The sequence below is a fragment of the Coregonus clupeaformis genome, chromosome 39, assembly GCF_020615455.1.
Source record: "Coregonus clupeaformis isolate EN_2021a chromosome 39, ASM2061545v1, whole genome shotgun sequence".
Lineage (NCBI taxonomy): Eukaryota > Metazoa > Chordata > Actinopteri > Salmoniformes > Salmonidae > Coregonus > Coregonus clupeaformis.
In genome coordinates this window covers 12,759,969-12,779,879 of record NC_059230.1, presented here as the reverse complement: position 1 = coordinate 12,779,879, position 19,911 = coordinate 12,759,969, and the positions used below count along the sequence as shown (strand labels likewise).

At 40.8% G+C, this 19,911-nt stretch overlaps 1 protein-coding gene across 1 annotated transcript in view; it reads left to right on the top strand.

Moving 5' to 3' along the window:
• The window catches only part of LOC121554258 (phospholipid-transporting ATPase ABCA1-like), a 223,508-nt gene that overhangs the window by 10,670 nt on the left and 192,927 nt on the right, over nt 1-19,911 (top strand). Inside the window, exons 2-7 of the mRNA XM_045211911.1 lie at nt 2,245-2,373; nt 12,453-12,546; nt 13,497-13,638; nt 13,881-14,008; nt 15,734-15,861; nt 17,087-17,284. Coding sequence (XP_045067846.1) covers nt 2,308-2,373; nt 12,453-12,546; nt 13,497-13,638; nt 13,881-14,008; nt 15,734-15,861; nt 17,087-17,284 — 756 coding nt within the window. The 5' untranslated portion in view covers nt 2,245-2,307. The remainder of the gene's footprint in view (nt 1-2,244; nt 2,374-12,452; nt 12,547-13,496; nt 13,639-13,880; nt 14,009-15,733; nt 15,862-17,086; nt 17,285-19,911) is intronic.

Genomic DNA, 19,911 nt, shown 5'->3' with positions numbered 1-19,911 from the left:
ATAAGTAGCTGGAGTGTTGTGATTGATTCTATTCCAAGAAGTCAGTAAATTTTTCCCAGAGGTTTGCACAAATCTGGGATTGAATTCAACTTTGATCTATGTTGCTTAGATATGCAGACATAGATAGTTTAAATATTCAAGTCTAGAACCAGTGTTAGCTGAATCTTGAATACAGTGAAGAGTAACAATGCAATACGGCACACAAAATGTTGAATAATGTGCAGTGTCCCTGTCAAAACCTAGTAATACATGTTTAGAGTATGTCCATCTATGATAATGCATCACTGTGTCCTGTTTCAGTAATAGTGAAATCAGACCTTCTTGCTGAGTATATGATAGTCTACAATTTTTATAGGAGTGGTTAAAACATGCTAATAACAGATCTCTGAGTACATCGAAAAAGGTTTTATATACAGTGCCTTCAGAAAGTATTCAGACCCGTTGACTTTTTCCACATTTTGTTACGTTACAGCCTTATTCTAAAATGGATTTTTTTTATAATTATCCTCAGCAATCTACACACAATACCCCATAATGATGAAGCAAAAACAGGTTTTTGTGGGACCTTATATAGACACACCTGTCTATATAAGGTCCCACAGTTGACAGTGCATTTCAGAGCAAAAACCAAGCCATGAGGTCGAAGGAATTGTCCGTAGTGCTCCGAGACAGGATTGTGTCGAGGCACAAATCTGGGGAAGGGTACCAAAAGGTTTCTGCAGCATTGAAGGTCCCCAAGAACACAGTGGCCTCCATCATTCTTAAATGAAAGAAGTTTGGAACCATCAAGATTCTTCCTAGAGCTGGCCGCCCGGCCAAACTGAGCAACCGGGGGAAAAGGGCTATGGTCAGGGAGGTGACCAAGAACCCGATGGTCACACTGACAAAGCTCTAGAGTTCCTCTGTGGAGATGGGAGAACCTTCCAGAAGGACAACCATCTCTGCAGCACTCCACCAATCAAGCCTTTATGGTACAGTGGCCAAACGGAAGCCACTCCTCAGTAAAAGGCACGACAGCCCGCTTGGAGTTTGCCAAAAGGCACCTAAAGACTCTTAGACTATGAGAAACAAGAGTCTCTGGTCTGATGAAACCACGATTGAACTCTTTGGCCAGAATGCCAAGCATCACGTCTGGAGAAAACCTGGCACCATTCCTATGGTGAAGCATGGTGGTGGCAGCATCATGCTGTGGGGATGTTTTTCAGCGGCAGGGACTGGGAGACTAGTCTGGATCAAGGCAGATTAACAGAGGAAAGTACAGAGAGATCCTTGATGAAAACCTGCTCCAGAGCGCTCAGGACCTCAGACTGGGGCGAAGGTTCACCTTCCAACAGGACCCTAAGCACACAGCCAAGACAACGCAGGAGTGGCTTCGGGACAAGTCTCTGAATGTCCTTGAGTGGCCCAGCCAGAGCCCGGACTTGAACCTGATCTAACATCTCTGGAGAGACCTGAAAATAGCTGTGCAGCGACGCTCCCCATCCAACCTGACAGAACTTGAGAGGATTTGCAGAGAAGAATGGGAGAAACTCCCCAAATACAGGTGTGCTAAGCTTGTGGCATCATACCCAAGAAGACTCGAGGATGTAATCACTGCCAAAGGTGCTTCAACAAAGTACTGAGTAAAGGGTCGGAATACTTATGTAAATATGATATTTCAGTTTGTTATTTTTAATAAATTAGCAAAAATATCTAAAACCGGTTTTTGTTTTGTCTTTATGGGGTATTGTGTGTAGATTGATCAGGGGGAAAAAACTATTTTATCAATTTTAGAATAATGCTGTAACCTATCAAAATGTGGAAAAAGTCAAGGGGTCTGAATACATTCCGAAAGCACTGTACCACAACTGGTATGCCATCCAGCCCTGGAGTTTTCCCAGACTTAAAGGCTTTAATTGCATCAAGAAGTTCATCCTCTGTAATTTGGCATTCATATGAGTCTTTCTGTACAGCTGTTAATTTTACACTATTTTTTACACTATTAATAGAAAAAAAAATCCTTACAATTAACTATAGTTAGTGGAGATGACTGAAACGAAAACATTTGCTTAAGCACTTTGCTTCCATTTTCAAAATATGGTTTGGTGAATCATGGATGGCTCCATTTGTAACAAGTTTCTGTACATTATTTTTGGTAGCATTTCTACCTTGAAGATTACAAAAGAAGTGGGTGATTAGTGGCGCTCCCCTATGATGCGCTTGTTCTCTGTATTAAAACCAAAACTTTGCTTTTATTCCATTTAGGGTCTATTAAGTGAGGGGTTGCCATAACAACACGTTGGCAGGATATTGCCTGGATAAGGCATAATGGGTCTCCTGACACAACTCGGTCTGCTCCTGTGGAAGAACTTCACTCTTCGGAAGAGACAAAAGGTAACTGCACACCCTCAGTATAAAAATCACTATATATCTGCTAAGATCGGCCACACACTGGGTATAGAAGGATATACGGCCGTGTGCTCGTGCTACAATGGGCAAGGACATCTAAGGTATTGTGATAGGGGAAGAGTAGAGGGAATTGTCCTAAAACTGGTTCATATTAATGTGAGCTGCTGCCTTAATTCCCTAACTGGAGAACAATTTTTACCCAGACACACACAAGTTGGAAGTGTCACATTCCAAATGTTATGTCACTTGCCGCCTGTGTTTTAGCTGTTACAAAGTCAGCCTGATGGGAAAAGATGGGGCATTGGGAGTGAGTGGTATAAGGTTTGTTCAAAAGCTAGACTGTACCTTTACCCACCAAAACAACCACATACATAACGTGATCCCTTAGGGGTATGTGTATATGACACAATTTCAATTGTCTCGGTCGTGGCAAAATGGGCTCGTCATGCGCTTCGCTGATTTCCTGGTCAGAGTGGATATTTATAAAACTAGCAAAATAAGCAAAAAACATCCACTCGTCATACGGGTCTCTGTTGATGGTTGCTGACTCTTAGGTCGGAGTGTAACATTCCGAGTTTGATACCAGCAGCCTTCCAATATCGCTAGACAGCTTTGACTTTTACTGGAATGTTGAGAACTATGTAACATTGATGATCCATTGTCATCTTCTCATCCAATACAGAAGGACATACAACATATGAGTCAACATACAGGGCAGCTACATTCCAGTATAGTTCCTGAATTTACATTTTAGTCATTTAGCAGACGCTCTTATCCAGAGCGACTTACAGTTAGTGAATACATCTTTTTTTTATACTGGCCCCCCGTGGGAATCGAACCCACAACCCTGGCGTTCAGTGGCGGCTCCTGAAAAAATTCTCAGGAGGGGCAATTTTTCTGATGATTTAGGTGACCTACACACATTTAAAAAAAGATATGTCCAGCAACAACATGAAGACAGGGGCAGCATATAAGTCAATACCAGAAGCATTTATTGACTGATCTCAAAAGTGTTGGCTTACCAGGGTTGGTGGAGCCCTCAGTTTCATCTTTGCCTCGCAAAGCTAACTCAAACACTCCGCAAAACTTCACACACTGGATTAGCCGGCTGAGGATGTGGCGGTTCTTGCTAATGTCGTAGTAAATATATTTGTTATAGTGAATATGGAATATGATATGTTGAGTAAAATGTTGTGCTAAGATCTATTTAGGTCAGGAGCTGGTTATAAGTTCTGTTCCTATCCAATAACAATGGACAAAAGGGTCCTATCTTGTCAGCCTTGTCAGCAGGTGGCCAAGGACAACACCCACGCCATAGGCCTCTCAGTTCTTCCAACTCACGAGTTCTTGCTCTGAGGACACACACACACACACACACACACACACACATCATCACTGTTAAACACACACACACACACACACACATCATCACTGTTAAACACACACACACACACAAAAATCCCCTCTCTTAGGCTGAACATTTGAAGACAGAGAACCCGACTCAGAGCCAATGCAACAGTGACAGTAGCCTGCAGGGGACCTCGCCCAACTCATCAGGACCAATCAGAAGATCAGAACTACTAGATTGAACCTACTTCATTTATTGCATAAAATGTCTGCACACAATGTTTCGGGGCTCTCTTCAGATAATAATAATAATAATAATAATAATAATATGCCATTTAGCAGACGCTTTTATCCAAAGCGACTTACAGTCATGCGTGCATACATTTTTGTGTATGGGTGGTCCCGGGATCGAACCCACTACCTTGGCGTTACAAGCACCATGCTCTACCAGCTGAGCTACAGAAAGTGGATACTCATGGATGCGCATTGCAATTGTAAAATGTCAACACAATTGGAGACACCACGTCATTTTTGGAGACATGTTATTGACAGTAAACTATTGTAGATGCGACTGCTAACTAACTAAAACATTTTAGCTGGCTAGCTAATCATCTTAGCTAAATGTGGGGCAAACAATTCAGTTATTTACCGTTAATTTGAGGGATTGGGGTGAAAGAAATCGAGTTACATAGTGATACTTTACGATATACTGTATTGACAATATCGCAATATTTTTGCGCTAGTTGGCTGTACCTGCACCAAAACACCATTATTGTTCCTTCATAGCTTGTTCTCAATCTTTTCACATTGGGAGCCAATTTGTTTTCAGCACTTTTATTTCCATGACTGATCAAAACTCGTTCTCATGGCTTTCTGATCCCTCTGCAACAGACATATGGTGCGCAATAAAATCACAGTATCGAATCGCAATACGTATAGAATCATGAGACTCGCAATGCTGATGCATATATCTTATCGTGAGGTTCCTGGCAATTCCCAGCCCAAGTTCATTTGCCACAACAAATCTCTTCGCTAGCAAACGCGATGTCTTCTCCAAAACGGCAATGTGTCTCCAGCAATGTTTACTTTTTTGACGTTCTATGGCATCTCCACTTTCCAAGCATATATGACCACATGTAATATTTTGGTAAGTGATGCAAATAGTGAACTATGTAGGGCCAGGATGTAAAATATATGTAGCTGCAGCAATTTCTCTTATCTGATATGGTAAGTAATGGGGCTTAATTTATAGCTCCCTAAGAGTTTGACGAACGGGTCCGTGAACGCGATTCCAGATATATTTACCTCTGAATAAACTGCCTTTATTACACCATATCCACATCCAGTAAACTTGTGATTATCAACACTAACCTCATCGTTGTGGCGGCGGACAGCTAGCCTGTATCCCTCGTCATCCAGTTGAGTGAGTGGCAATGTCTTTTTCGTTCGTACCAATTTTTGGAAAATCCTCGGGTGTAGGACTTTCCGCCTTTAGTAGAAACCTGTTGAATTATTAAATTTGGTCTGGGAGGTCCTAATTGTTTCGTTGCCAATTTATCTTCATTTGTTCGCCGACAAAAAGGAAATTATTTCAAACAATCCACTCTTTTCTCAGTTACGTTCATGGTTACGTAACGTATGACGAAAGCGTAAGTGCAAGCCCACAGACACCCATTGAGATTGTATTGAAGGCTCTGAAATTTGAAAAAAATAGATTTTACATGGGAGTCTATGACAGAAGTTCTGGGCGATTTTCAATCTGACTGAAATCGCCCCAAAAGGGGGTGGAGCCATTTGAAGCACGACTTTAGCCTGATTCGACATTTAGTGGCAGTGTGGCACTGTGGCAGATCAGACGTATAGATTACAACACTGATAACTACTGTTGCCGTGATATAATTGATTAGAAAAAAAATCCCTTCCTTTTCCCGTTTGGCAGTGCGTCGCCCATATCGCCCTATTGAACAGGCCGTCCCTGCTGGCGTTGCAAACACCATGCTCTATCAACTGAGCTACATCCCTGCCGGCCATTCCCTCCCCTACCCTGGACGACGCTGGGCCAATTGTGCGCCACCCATGAGTCTCCCGGTCGCGGCGACAGAGCCTGGATTCGAACCAGGATCTCTAGTGGCACAGTTAGCACTGCGATGCAGTGCCTTAGACCACTGTGCCACTCTTCAGGACTTCATCTCAGATTCAGGTTAAAGGTTCAACTCCCATTATCACTTTGCCCAGGCCAATTCCCCCGACCCTAGTCATTAGCTCCTCACCTCGCTCTCATTACACACACACCTCTCTTTCACACATGCCGAATGTAGTAGCTAATGAAGGTTGGGGAGTAACTGATTACATAACGTAAATACCTTAATAGCTAACATATTGTAATCAGATTACAGATACTTTGGAAAAACTAGATGATTACTTCTTGGATTACTTTGAAATTCAGAAAGGATGTTTGCGAAAAAATTAATGATGACACCTTTCTGTTTTCTCAATGACATTCAATTCAGAATTGAAAAAAGACACAGGTTCAAGTTTGTTCCACCTGAGCAAGTCTGACCACAAGTCAGAGACCACTATGATGATGCATTTGATGGATCCCTTTGGTCTTCTTCTAATGGCTAGTTATCCAAAAGTAACTGAAAGTAATCAGATTACGTTACTGATTAGAATTTTGGACAAGTAACTAGTAACTGTAAAGGATTACATTTAAAAAGTAACCTACAAAACCCTGCAGCTAATGGCATATGGGCCATATAATAGTCTGTGATGTCACCAACCAGCCATACGGTCACAGACTATACTGACTAAAGGGAGATGTTGCCACAACGGTAACGCATAGGTCAGAGCTTGTTGTCACTGCCTCCAGGGAATGCCATTGTTAGTTATACAGTAGATACAATAAGGCCTTTATTTTTTTCAGTCAATCACATTGTTGTTTTGACTTTCTCATAGTGACGGTGATGAGAAAACCACCCACCAGTACACCAGGTTCCCTATGGATAAAGCACAGTAGGGTACGCCTCATTCCAGCATAGAACAGAAGACTTTGGAAAGTTTTCATGTCAGCTTTTTATTAAAGTTTTGACTTTATACTCGATACAGAAGACATGTAATTTGAGGTCTGACAAATCTTGTTTTGTAGCTGAAGCATTCTCTTATTAATTGCGTTAACAAGATGACAAAGATGTTATGTCATGGCAATCATGAAGGGCATTGTGTGCGCCTTGTTCCGTGGAATGTAGTCAAAGACAACATAGATATTGTGCACAGATTAGAACATGTTAGGGGAAAGAAACACATGGGATATTGACTAGTGGAAACTGGATGGGAGTTAACAAGGAGAAAGGGTATTTTAGAGGTTAATGACCAATTCAATTAATCTCTGACCAAGCATTTTTGGGATTTTATAACAGGCATGAAACTGATTTCATGCTTCAGCATTTCACATAATTTCATAGGGAGAGATTATCTATTCACAAAGACCGCAGTGTCCAATGGCCAATGCCTCGAGAGCCCTGTATCTGAGAGAGGCCCCATGATCCTTCTCTTCTCACTCTTTCCTCTGGTACTCTGGAATATATTATAATAAATCACATTCTCAGTGTTACCACAATTTCCCTGACACATGTAAGGCTGAGGACAATGGAAGATATGTGAAATGACCTAAGACATCCCTCGAAAAATGGGGGTTTTGTATTGATAACATGCTTTGACTTTCGGATACGTACAGTATAACATTGTGAAGCAAGAAATAGCTGAGTGATTGATGTACTGTATCAACCATATTCACTTGGTGTGGCTCATTTAAGTTATTTTATGATGGATTGTGGACCACTGGAGAAGCTACAACACTGAGTAACAACAAATAAAACACCTATATACAGTAACATGTGGTTTGACAACCTGTACAACTACTGTATTGGCAGAGGACCGTCTCACAACGCCGTTGGGCATGACACATGCCATAGAGATAAGTTGTTCACTTTTGAGAGCATTGACAAAAACAGACCAGTCAGTAGAAGAGCAGTAGTGATTTTTAAGGCTATGGACTCTAGCGAGAGCAGCACTGCGATCCAGGCTAGCGCTGACTCTGATTCCTCTAAGCAGCTAGGTCACTCCACTAGAGATGATGGGGGGGATGAACACGCCGCTAGACAAGGTCGGCGGAGGTGGAAGTAGAGAGAGGGAAGGTGCCGAGGGATGCGTAAAAGCCTAGGGAGGGAGGTGAAGAGTTGAGGCGAGATGTAGCATTGTAATATCTTTCTCCCTAGTTGGCTCCCTGCGAAGCCTGTAGACAGCTCCCGCTGTTCGAGCACTTTGACTGTTGTTCTGAATTTCCCTCTCAAAGTGATGTCTAGTCAGGTAGGGCATGTAGGTATTCCTACCTTGTCCCTTAGCTACACAAGTTGCCATGGCAGAAGGATTGTCAGGCTGCATATAAGAGTTGGTTCAACATTAGCTACAGTGGGGGAAAAAAGTATTTAGTCAGCCACCAATTGTGCATGTTCTCCCACTTAAAAAGATGAGAGAGGCCTGTAATTTTCATCATAGGTACACGTCAACTATGACAGACAAATTGAGATTTTTTTTCTCCAGAAAATCACATTTTAGGATTTTTAATGAATTTATTTGCAAATTATGGTGGAAAATAAGTATTTGGTCACCTACAAACAAGCAAGATTGCTGGCTCTCACAGACCTGTAACTTCTTCTTTAAGAGGCTCCTCTGTCCTCCACTCGTTACCTGTATTAATGGCACCTGTTTGAACTTGTTATTAGTATAAAAGACACCTGTCCACAACCTCAAACAGTCACACTCCAAACTCCACTATGGCCAAGACCAAAGAGCTGTCAAAGGACACCAGAAACAAAATTGTAGACCTGCACCAGGCTGGGAAGACTGAATCTGCAATAGGTAAACAGCTTGGTTTGAAGAAATCAACTGTGGGAGCAATTATTAGGAATGGAAGACATACAAGACCACTGATAATCTCCCTCGATCTGGGGCTCCACGCAAGATCTCACCCCGTGGGGTCAAAATGATCACAAGAACGGTGAGCAAAAATCCCAGAACCACACGGGGGGACCTAGTGAATGACCTGCAGAGAGCTGGGACCAAAGTAACAAAGCCTACCATCAGTAACACACTACGCCGCCAGGGACTCAAATCCTGCAGTGCCAGACGTGTCCCCCTGCTTAAGCCAGTACATGTCCAGGCCCGTCTGAAGTTTGCTAGAGTGCATTTGGATGATCCAGAAGAGGATTGGGAGAATGTCATATGGTCAGATGAAACCAAAATATAACTTTTTGGTAAAAACTCAACTCGATCGTGTTTGGAGGACAAAGAATGCTGAGTTGCATCCAAAGAACACCATACCTACTGTGAAGCATGGGGGTGGAAACATCATGCTTTGGGGCTGTTTTTCTGCAAAGGGACCAGGACGACTGATCCGTGTAAAGGAAAGAATGAATGGGGCCATGTATCGTGAGATTTTGAGTGAAAACCTCCTTCCATCAGCAAGGGCATTGAAGATGAAACGTGGCTGGGTCTTTCAGCATGACAATGATCCCAAACACACCGCCCGGGCAACGAAGGAGTGGCTTCGTAAGAAGCATTTCAAGGTCCTGGAGTGGCCTAGCCAGTCTCCAGATCTCAACCCCATAGAAAATCTTTGGAGGGAGTTGAAAGTCCGTGTTGCCCAGCGATAGCCCCAAAACATCACTGCTCTAGAGGAGATCTGCATGGAGGAATGGGCCAAAATACCAGCAACAGTGTGTGAAAACCTTGTGAAGACTTACAGAAAACGTTTGTCCTGTGTCATTGCCAACAAAGGGTATATAACAAAGTACTGAGAAACTTTTGTTATTGACCAAATACTTATTTTCCACCATAATTTGCAAATAAATTCATTAAAACAATGTCTGTCAATTTTGTCTGTCATAGTTGACGTGTACCTATGATGAAAATTACAGGCCTCTCTCATCTTTTTTTTTGTGGGAGAACTTGCACAATTGGTGGCTGACTAAATACTTTTTTTCCCCACTGTAGCTCGCCGCCTGCACTCTTAAAAAAAAAGGAGCTATCTAGAATCTGAAAAACCCTTCTTGGTTCCAGGTAGAACCCTTTTGGTTCCAAGTAGAACCCCTTTGGGTTCCATGATGACCCTTTCCACAGAAGTTCTACATGGAACCCAAAAGGGTTCTACGTGGAACCAAAAAGGATTATCCTATGGGGACAGCCGAAGAACCCTTTTGGGACCCTTTTTTCTAAGAGTGTGTGGCTAGTTTATGCATTTAAGTGAAATAGCATAGGGCAAGAGTCCCATTGAACTTCTGATTAGCTAGGAGGGGTGAAAAGCCTCCCATGCCACGGTGAAATTGTGCTCACAGTGTTACTAGCCATCTCTGCAAAGGGCAAATAAAGAGATAGAGTAAGAGAAAAACTAAAATAGAACACATCAAGCCTCCATTTTGTCCATGGTTTTTTCACTCCCTTCTTCATTCCCCGGGGTTATTTCGAATAAAAGGCTGAGATCTTTGATGTGGTAGGAAGGGATGCAGGCGGGTGGTGAAGTGGATATATTAACGAAAGGAAGGGACCCAGGGGTCCAGACACTCAGGTTTAAGTTCCATTTATAGCAGGATGGACAGTGGCTGCGTTCCAAATGACAGCCCATTCTCTATATAGTGCACTACTTTTGACCAGAGCCTTAATGGGCAGCCCAAAATAGGGAATATGGTGCCATTTGGGACGCAGACAGCGTATGAGGAGATGAGGTGAGTTAGCTTTGGCCGGGTGGAGGAGCGGAGGAGTGGAGGAGTCAGTGGAGCTTGCAGTCTCATCCTCTGTAAAAGCTGAAAGGTATAGGGGTGCAGAAGCGGACCGACCCGACTGCAATGACTATGCTTTGACACACACAAACACACACACACACACAGGCACCGATATGCATACACACACACGCACATATACACACACACACGCTCCAGTGAACCCTCATTCACATCACTGAACCATACCCAATTATTTGAAAAAGCACATTTGTACATAGCAGGTGATTTTGCAGAGGTGATGCAATTTACTGAAACCTCTGACGACTCTGTGAGAGAGCTGCATGTTTGGTAATCATAGATGGATTGCTATAGTTTTTGTTTCAAAGGCCCTGGAATCATCAGGACCTTTACAGTTTTTCTCAATTGCGTAAAATTATTGTTAAATCAATGCTGTTGATTTTCAAAACAGTGTTCTCAAGACACAGAACTCTGTGGCCTTCTGCAAAACAGTAAATGCATTTTCAAAATGTAGTTGCCTTCTCAAAACGTAAATACATTCATCAAAACGATATGATACCGTCACAATTGCTAATACATTCCTCAAAAGATCACTACTGTCTTCAAATAGATTAACACAGACATGCATTTATGTTGAGTCTAAGCTGACAAAACAAAGTTATTCTGTCATTTAAAAAATCCCAGTGATCAAAGTGTTTTCTTTGCATTCACTAAATCATGATGATCAAAATTGCAAATACAACTATCAAAAGTTGCAGAATTATGGGAAATTACTCTCCTTTTATGTATATTTCACCAAACAATTGAATACACCTCAAATTCCAATATTATACCTGATCACTGTCATTCATTAGTGTCATCACAATCCAAGTCCATGTATTCAATACTGAACATAGGCTTGGACGTTCCATCGGCAAGCAGAAACGCACTCCCCAATAGAAATAAGGAAAGCTGAATACAGTGGAGGAACCACAACTGATATGAATGTATAGGCCTCAATCCACATCAAAGCAAAGCTCTATAATGGAAGGTCACAATGTTGGAGATGATGACTTAGAAGTAACTCTACTTTATTTTCAGCATCTCTTCATGTCTGCAATGTTGTAAAAAAATTATAACAATTTGACAGTGCCTGTTGACTAGATCTTTCCCTATATTGTACCTGGTGTTCTACTGTTAAAGCCATTTACAATTTTGTGTAGTAGTATTTACTGATAGCTGGAAATAGTGAACACGTTTGCAACCTTTTCTCTTCTGATGAAAACTACATGTTGATATTCTGTGAACAAACCACTTTACAGTGAATGTTGTATTCATTGATGACAATTGTATTTACAGTTTTGCTAAAGCAGGTCTAAAATATACAATCGATGTACAAAGGCAAGAAAATGATCAGCCATTCTGCAAATGTATTTAAGCATTTGATCATTGTTGGTTTGCTATAGTATGAAAATGTATGCACTCACTAACTGTAAGTCGCTCTGGATAAGAGCGTCTGCTAAATGACTAAAATGTAAATGTAAATGTATGTTTAACCACGGTTCCAAAAAAATGCTTGTACGCTATGGAGAAAAAAATATATATAGTGGGCAGTAAATGTCATAACATAACATGCATGACATGTTATTTATATTAGATCATTTGTTGCCGAAGTCTATGCATTTGGCATACCGATTTCAATATACAAGGTATTTTATTGTGACGACAAACAAGGTGACCCCAACTCCTCTTCAGCAACACTGGCTTTGTCTTACAGAAAATTGTCAGAGTTGAACCCATACCATTTAGGGCTAGAAAACAGGCATTAGCAACTCAAACACAGAGACTAGAATGGGATTCATAAGGTAATATACTGTAATATAATATAATATAATATAATATGATACAACATGAGGTAATCTGTCTACTTCATGTTCAATGCAGGTGCGTCTTGTGGTGGAGTTGTTGTGGCCTCTCTTTCTGTTCTTCATCCTGGTCTGGGTGAGATCAACCACCCAACCCATTTACCAGGGCGAATGTAAGTAGAACGGTCCCACTTTAAGCAAACTACAACTTATTAAGGCTTTATAATGCATGTATAAAGTATTTACAATTTCAATAGATGCTTCACAAATAAACTGTAGATAAACTGTAGATGCTCACAAATCATTATACTCTAAATGGTGCATAAAAGGCAATATAATAGCTCCCCCTGTAATCTATTGCACTCCAATCACAATGTTTCTAATCGTGAAATGTGTCTCTTCCTTTCTCCAATTTCTGCTGTAACTTTGTCACCTGGTAAAAGTAGCAATGTCACCGTGGCCCAGCAAATGTCGTACCTGTGACTGTAACACACTGTTCAGTATCACTCTTCCTACAAACTCTCATTATTATAATGTATTTTCAGACACCCCTACTTCGTTTGACATAAAGTATGAGTAGGAAGTAGGAACATTTGGTCATGTGGAGTATGGATGTCCTAAAATGTACACCATACTTGTTGTGAGTTCACCTGAAATGTCAAATCCAACTATTAAAGGGTAATGGCTAGATGGAATACAGCTTATGTCAAAGTGACATCAAAATATGCATGTTTGAGTTGCGTCTGGGATAATTTTTGCATTTTAGCTAAGCCTAACCCTTTTCCTAACCTTAACCTAATTCTCCTAACCTGTTACGTTAATTCTCCTAACCTGCTGCGTAAGTTCTCCTAACCGGCTACGAAAAGTAACTTCTGACCATAGCTGTATACTATCTAGTCAAAACCCTATTAAAGTGGCTGAGGGCGTATGCAAGATGGCCGCCGAGTCAGCTGACACTGACACACAAGTCAGCTGACACACAACATGAACACACACCAAACAATTCTCTAATTGAAGCCATCATCTGAGGACACTGCAGAAAGCTGCAGAAAGATGGTGGAGGATGAGGACTTTTAGGTGCTCATGTATGGAAGGAAATGATTGTGTCTTTTTTTGGTTCCAGGTCATTATCCAAATAAAGCCATGCCTTCTGCCGGGGTGCTGCCTTGGCTTCAAGGCATGATGTGTAACATAGACAACCCATGTGAAAACCATTCCACGCCAGGAGAAGCACCGGGACAAGTCAACAACTTCAACAATTCCATGTATGTAGAAGGGCAACCTTTTTCAAGCCATTTACCTACAGTGACAATTTCCAAATTTACTGTAATTGATCCTGGTTTGAGTTACATTATTTCACCTTGATAATGGTAGGTTTTGGTAGTCAGTTGGCCGTTGATGTTCCTTTAGAAAGTGAGTCATATCACATTTGAGGTAGGCCTATAGCTATCTTTCATTTAACCATGCATTGACTAAGACTTTTTAAATTCTTCCTCTGTCCAACCAGAATTGCTGGGATGTTGATCGAGTTACAGTCACTTCTGGCAAACAGATCCATCCTAACCAAGGTCCAGATGCTTTCAGATGATGTGGACCAGTGGGCTTTGATTCTACAGACATCTAACCATGCAAAAGGTACAGTATTTCAACTGTTTTCAAATTGTTCAAACAGTTTTTTAGGGCCCTAGAAAATCATGAGCCCATTGCAGTGATAATCTACTTTAGCACACCAACTCAACTGATCCTGTACTGTTCAATACACTGAGGACCATATTAATAAACTAAGTTCTAAGCCAAATCCTGAATATCTCATGAATAATAAAGCTTTTACAGCCACTGACTAATGGCTCAGCAGTAATTGGAACAGTATAATACTTTACCAGACTGACAATCACTTTGCCATGGATTTGACCACGGTCCTCTATCCACTGGAGTAGCCCATTCACGAGGGTGACAGTTTGGAGGATTTGTCATTCTCTGAGATCACTCGAAAAACAATGACAACTGATTATTTATGATCTAATTTGCCGTGTGGAGTGGCAGATCGTTTATCTTCATAGGTTGCTACTTCGCATTAGGCTCATTTAGCCTGATGATATTCAGATTTTCACAAGGCACCTAATTAGCAAATAGGCAAAAGAGGGCCCAGCCATTGTTGAGGCTCGCACAAACATTGCACCCAAAACCGTATTTGCATTTTGGGGTCACAGTCTTGTAATATACAAGATTAAATCCATCAGAGATCTAAGGCACGGCTTAATTAATGGGATACGCTGTCTGAGGCGACATAGCGAAAGGTCATATAACACAAGGGAGAGGCAGAGGGATATCAAAGGGACGTAAATGGCAAAGGTGGTTGTGTTGTGCTTCTCAACTGAGATTATTAAAAGTGTTGGGGTAGGGACTCCAATCTCGCCCGGTAACCAAGTTCAGACAGAGCCCAGAGCATGTTTTTGTTTCGACCTGTAAGCGTCATGTTGTCCTACCTTATTGATGGTGTTGAAAATGGTAATGACAGAGGTAGTAGTAGTTTTAGTAAGAGTATAGTGACAGGATAAGTATCTCCACCTTGAATTCCTATAAGCATGAATTTAACGTCATAGGTACATACTATAATTTATTTTCTACCATATTACGATGCCATGTGTGTGGCTTAAGTCAAAATGTTCCCAGCATATTCTCCAATATTGATACTCATGAGTTTTTTTCAAAAGCAGATTTCTTGAGAATACTCAACGAACCATGTAGCCTAAGAGATAAACATTGTGGAGTGAAGTAGTAATGGGCTGTCTTTGGCTTGTGATCTCCACCCAGACATTCTCACCAGTCTAAGCGGGGAGGATTACATTAAACAGTCGATTGGTTTTGATGTTGTCATTTCGACCAAGACTATCAGTGGGCATCTAATCAGTACAAAATGACTGCTTAACTGACTGATGCATGTTTAGCAACGATGTGCCAGCTCCCACTAAAACAATTCCACTGTCGACCCTCCCTCGCTCTTATCCACATTTTATTGCAACATTCACCTGTGGAATACAATACAATTTCAAGTCTGAGTCATCAGTACTTTATGACCAAATGCCTCCCAAAGTGATGTTAAACAAAAAAAAGCAAAGCAAAGCACTTTGGGAAATGCTACACTTAAATATATCAGTTGGATGCTGTCAACATCAAATGTGTAAGGAACATCACATTCACCCCATCTTTGATGTTTGCCACGTCTATGGAGTATACTGTATTACATGCCGTCTATCAAACAAACTGACACAGCTCCCTCAAAAATAGTTTTCATCCCAGATCCATTCTAATTCTGCCCGAGTGAAAGCACATTACTTGTTCTCCCCCTTCATGTTTAAGGTCAGCCCATTCCTCTGAGAAGTATCCTGAATGACAATGAAATGTTCACCACATATCTGAGGGAGAACTTGTCCGTGCCAATGACGGTAGCCGACAGTCTGATTACCTCAAATGTTCGCCTGAATGGGGTGAGTAAGCATAATACCACACAATATTTTTTACACATCATAGTACTGCAGAGTGGTCTGGAAACAACAATGCACTCTTAAAGCTGGAAGATTTAACTTTTTGGGCGAGCTGAACAAATTCACATAAATATATGTTATAGATATGTCATTCTTATTGAAAGCAAGTCTAAGAAGCAGTAGATCTGTTCTATGTGCGCTATTTCTATGCTTCCTGTTCTTAAGTTTCGCTTTTGTGTCTTTTGCTTTTGTACACTATCTTCAAACAGCTGAAAATACAATATTTGTGGTTATGGAAAATATATTTCAGTTTAGATGGTACAATGATTCTCTACACTTGTTTTGTCACATAAACTAAAATTAGGTGAACTATTAGAATTTTAGCAACCAGGAAATGGCAGAGCGATTTCTGCATAGTGCATCTTTAACAAACATAATACAACTCTTAAATCCAAAATGAATCTTCTACCAACCCCCTCTCCCACACAAGACACAAACACACTTTTGAGTCGCAGTGCAGTGGCGCTAGAGCTAGTTTTGAAATGCCTTGTTCGATGGCACAACGGTTGGAGATTGTAGTTGAGATCAGAGTCTAGCATCCCCCCACTTCTTTTAGTGCCTAACACTAGATTCGAACTGACAACCTTCTGGCTTCAGGTCTGCCTCTCCAATCTCTAGGCGTCCGACTTCCCCATATGATTGAACATAATGCATTGCAAGGACATCATTTCATGACTGTTCTAATCGATTCAGGAGAGACATACTATATGACTTTGCAGAGAATTTACAATAAGTCAATGTTTCTCAATCTATTCCTAGGGGTGCACATCTTTGTTCTAGCCCAGCACTAACACACTTGGTTCAACTAATCCCCAAATCATGTGTGTTAGCACTGAGCTAAAACACAAATGTCACACCTTGGGGGTACCCCAGGAATTGATTGAGAAACACTGCTCTACCTGGCACGTTTGTGTTTGGGTGAAATGCAGCTGTGGTAGCGATAAGTGTGATCTATGAGTGGCCCCTTCAGATGTTTCCCATTGATGCCCTGCCATGTTCCAACTGATATCAGATGAGGAGGAAGAAGATAATTATGTGTGCCGGGCTATACGCTCCTCACTAACAAGGGTGCTTGGTGTGTGTAAAGTACACAAATAGAACTCCAGGTAGAAACTGAATCAGATAGGCTTCTATTTTACTTCTACCACTCATCATATCCTTTCACCAGATAATGGGCATTTCAAGGCAAGACGACCTGATGATCACTCTTTGCAATGGAACAACTCTTGATAGATACGTGGAATTCACCAGCGCCTCTGACAAGGAGGCCTTTCAGAATGTCAGCTGCTCCCTCACAGCACAACAGTTGAGACAAACCAGGGAAGTCTTCCTACAAAACCTGGATACAAGGAAGATGCTCACCAATGTAAGTCATTATAATTAGGTCTACCACTCAATGATGTAAATGTAACTTGATTGTACTGTTTACTTCACTGTGACATAAAGATGTAATTATGTATTTTACCTGCTTTTTAATTTACCTTTTGTCTCTGTGGCTCTTAATTGTTTGAAATCTATTTTAGCTACTGCCAAAGAGCTCTATTTTTATGTCATCCAACAAATGTAAACGCCTGGAGTTTGCTAAACGGCATTGGCACTTGTTTATGTATGGTCAGATGACCTAAACACCAGTGGTGGGTTTGGCATCGAAAAGAGGAATCATATGCAGAAAAGAACCCCATACCTACTGTAAAATATGGTGCTGGATCTTTAATGTTATTTGGTTATTTTGCTTCCACTGGTCCTGGGGCCCTTGTTAAGGTCAACGGCATCATGAATTTTACCAAGTACCAGGACATTTTAGCCTAAAACCTGGTTGCCTCTGCCAGGAGGCTGAAACTTGGCCACAAGTGGATATTATAGCAAGACAATAACCCCAAGCACACATCAAAATCCACAAAGAAAAGGATAATCGACCACAAAATCAACATTTTGCAATGGTCATATCATTCTCTGGACTTTAACCTAATGGTTTTCAATGGAAGAGAGCAGTCCATAAGCGCAGACGAAGGATATCAAGGATCTGGAAAGATTCTGTATGGAGGAATGGTCTAAGATCCCAATGTGTTCTCCAATCTCATAAAACATTTTAGAAAAAGGCTTAGTGCCGTTATCCTCGTAAGGTGAGATATTGAAAGGTATTGAAAAGAGGGTTGCCAATAATTTTGACCCCTATCCTTTTGAGAGAAAATAAATATTACTTGTTAAACTAAATCTATTTGTTTATAATTGTATTAGTTTAAAATAATATAATAGTACAAAAAAAGTCCATACAATATAGCTCAGTATGTGTATTATTTATTTTACTATTTTTTGCTTATCTTTATCAAAGGTGCCAATAATGATGGACCTGACTATACTATACATCTATATATTTTGTCATGAGTGTGTGGGTTTATATTCTAAATTACGCGCTCCAGAGTACTTTCCTCACTGAATCTTGTGTCTTGTATCTCATTGTCTCCAACGCATGAGTTCACTTTTTCAAACTTGCACCAAACAGAGCATCCTAAGTTCAAAACTGTCAAAGGTACTCACCATTTTAACCTACTTTGTTTATTGTACCTATGCAATTTGTGAGAGTGTCTCAATAATATTAGCTAGTGAGCCAGCCAGCTAATGTTAGCTAGCTAGCTCACAGTACGCTTTAACTTGGAGTCTTTTGTTTAGACATGTAGCTAGCTAGCTAGCTAGCTAAACAATGAACCATAATCACAATCCATAGAGTACTATCAATATAAACAGATTGTCATTGCTAGCTAAAGCTAACCAACTAGGTTCAATGTTAGTTAGCTAGCTAACATCAGGCTATAACCAGCAATGCAAATTACTTTCTGAGATAATATTACTACACAGATCATACACATAATGTTAGCTAGTGAGCCAGCCAGCTAACGTTAGCTAGTTAGCTAACAGTACGCTTTAACTTGCAATGAAAACCACTTTCTGACAAAATTAGAAACGTATATATTATGTTGCCATGATGATATAACGGTTTGGATGGCTGTGGGGGCAAAGTATGTTTGAATAAAACCCAAGGTGAGAGATATTTTTCCTAAACCTGAGAAGCTGAGCTTGGTGCTTCATTAAAGATGCTTTATGGATGTTTAGTCACTTAACTCAAGGAACCACACAATCCTTCGTTTTTGGCTAACAATATGCTTTTGCTCATGGGCGTGGGGAAATTAGGTCATTTCTGGCCAGTATTTCTGGCGATTTAGGGGACCCCTTTTAGCTCAAGAGCACCAGAGGCAAAATGTCTGAACAACCTCTTTAATTGAAGTTTGTTCTCTATGTTTCTCCTCTCTTGGTCTCCACTGACTGTTGTAAAGTAAATACAATTTGATTTATTTAGCATTGATATTTGCTGGATTTCATTGAAACCTTACTTCCTGTAGAGGCGACAAAAGAGTGCACTCTCCTTCCCAGTTTATCTTTGAGAGAAAATGTATGGGACAGCAAAAGCAATGAATAAGTGATGAGGCAAGAAGTTCAAGGAAGGGAAAAAAAGCCATTTGAACAACTTAAGCTTGGAGGCATTTTCAGTCATCGAAGAAAACGACAGACAAGATATGGCAAAAAAAAGTCATCTGGCCCCCCTGAGCAAAATGGAGGGGAAAAAAATACTCTTTCACACTCTGAGAGCTTGGAGTTGGAGAAAAGTGGTGATAATAAATACATAAAGAAAGGGCCTTTAGAAAGAAAAAAATAGTCTGGGTTTATCGAGACAGCATTGAGTGGTATAGTGGTGATTTAGTTGTGTTGAGACTTAATATTTTTTTTTGAAGGGAGCACAGAGCACAACAGAGCGAGGTTATAGGGAGCGTTGGACAGAAAGTAACTGGTGCTATCTTCTTGTCATACAAGTGTCCAGGTGCACATTACAGTAGCTTAGCGATATGACTTTTGCAATGTGGATATTTTAGGAAAACAAGGTGGTTGGATAGTGTGTTTTAAACATAGAATAATATAATTGAATGAATGTAATTGATA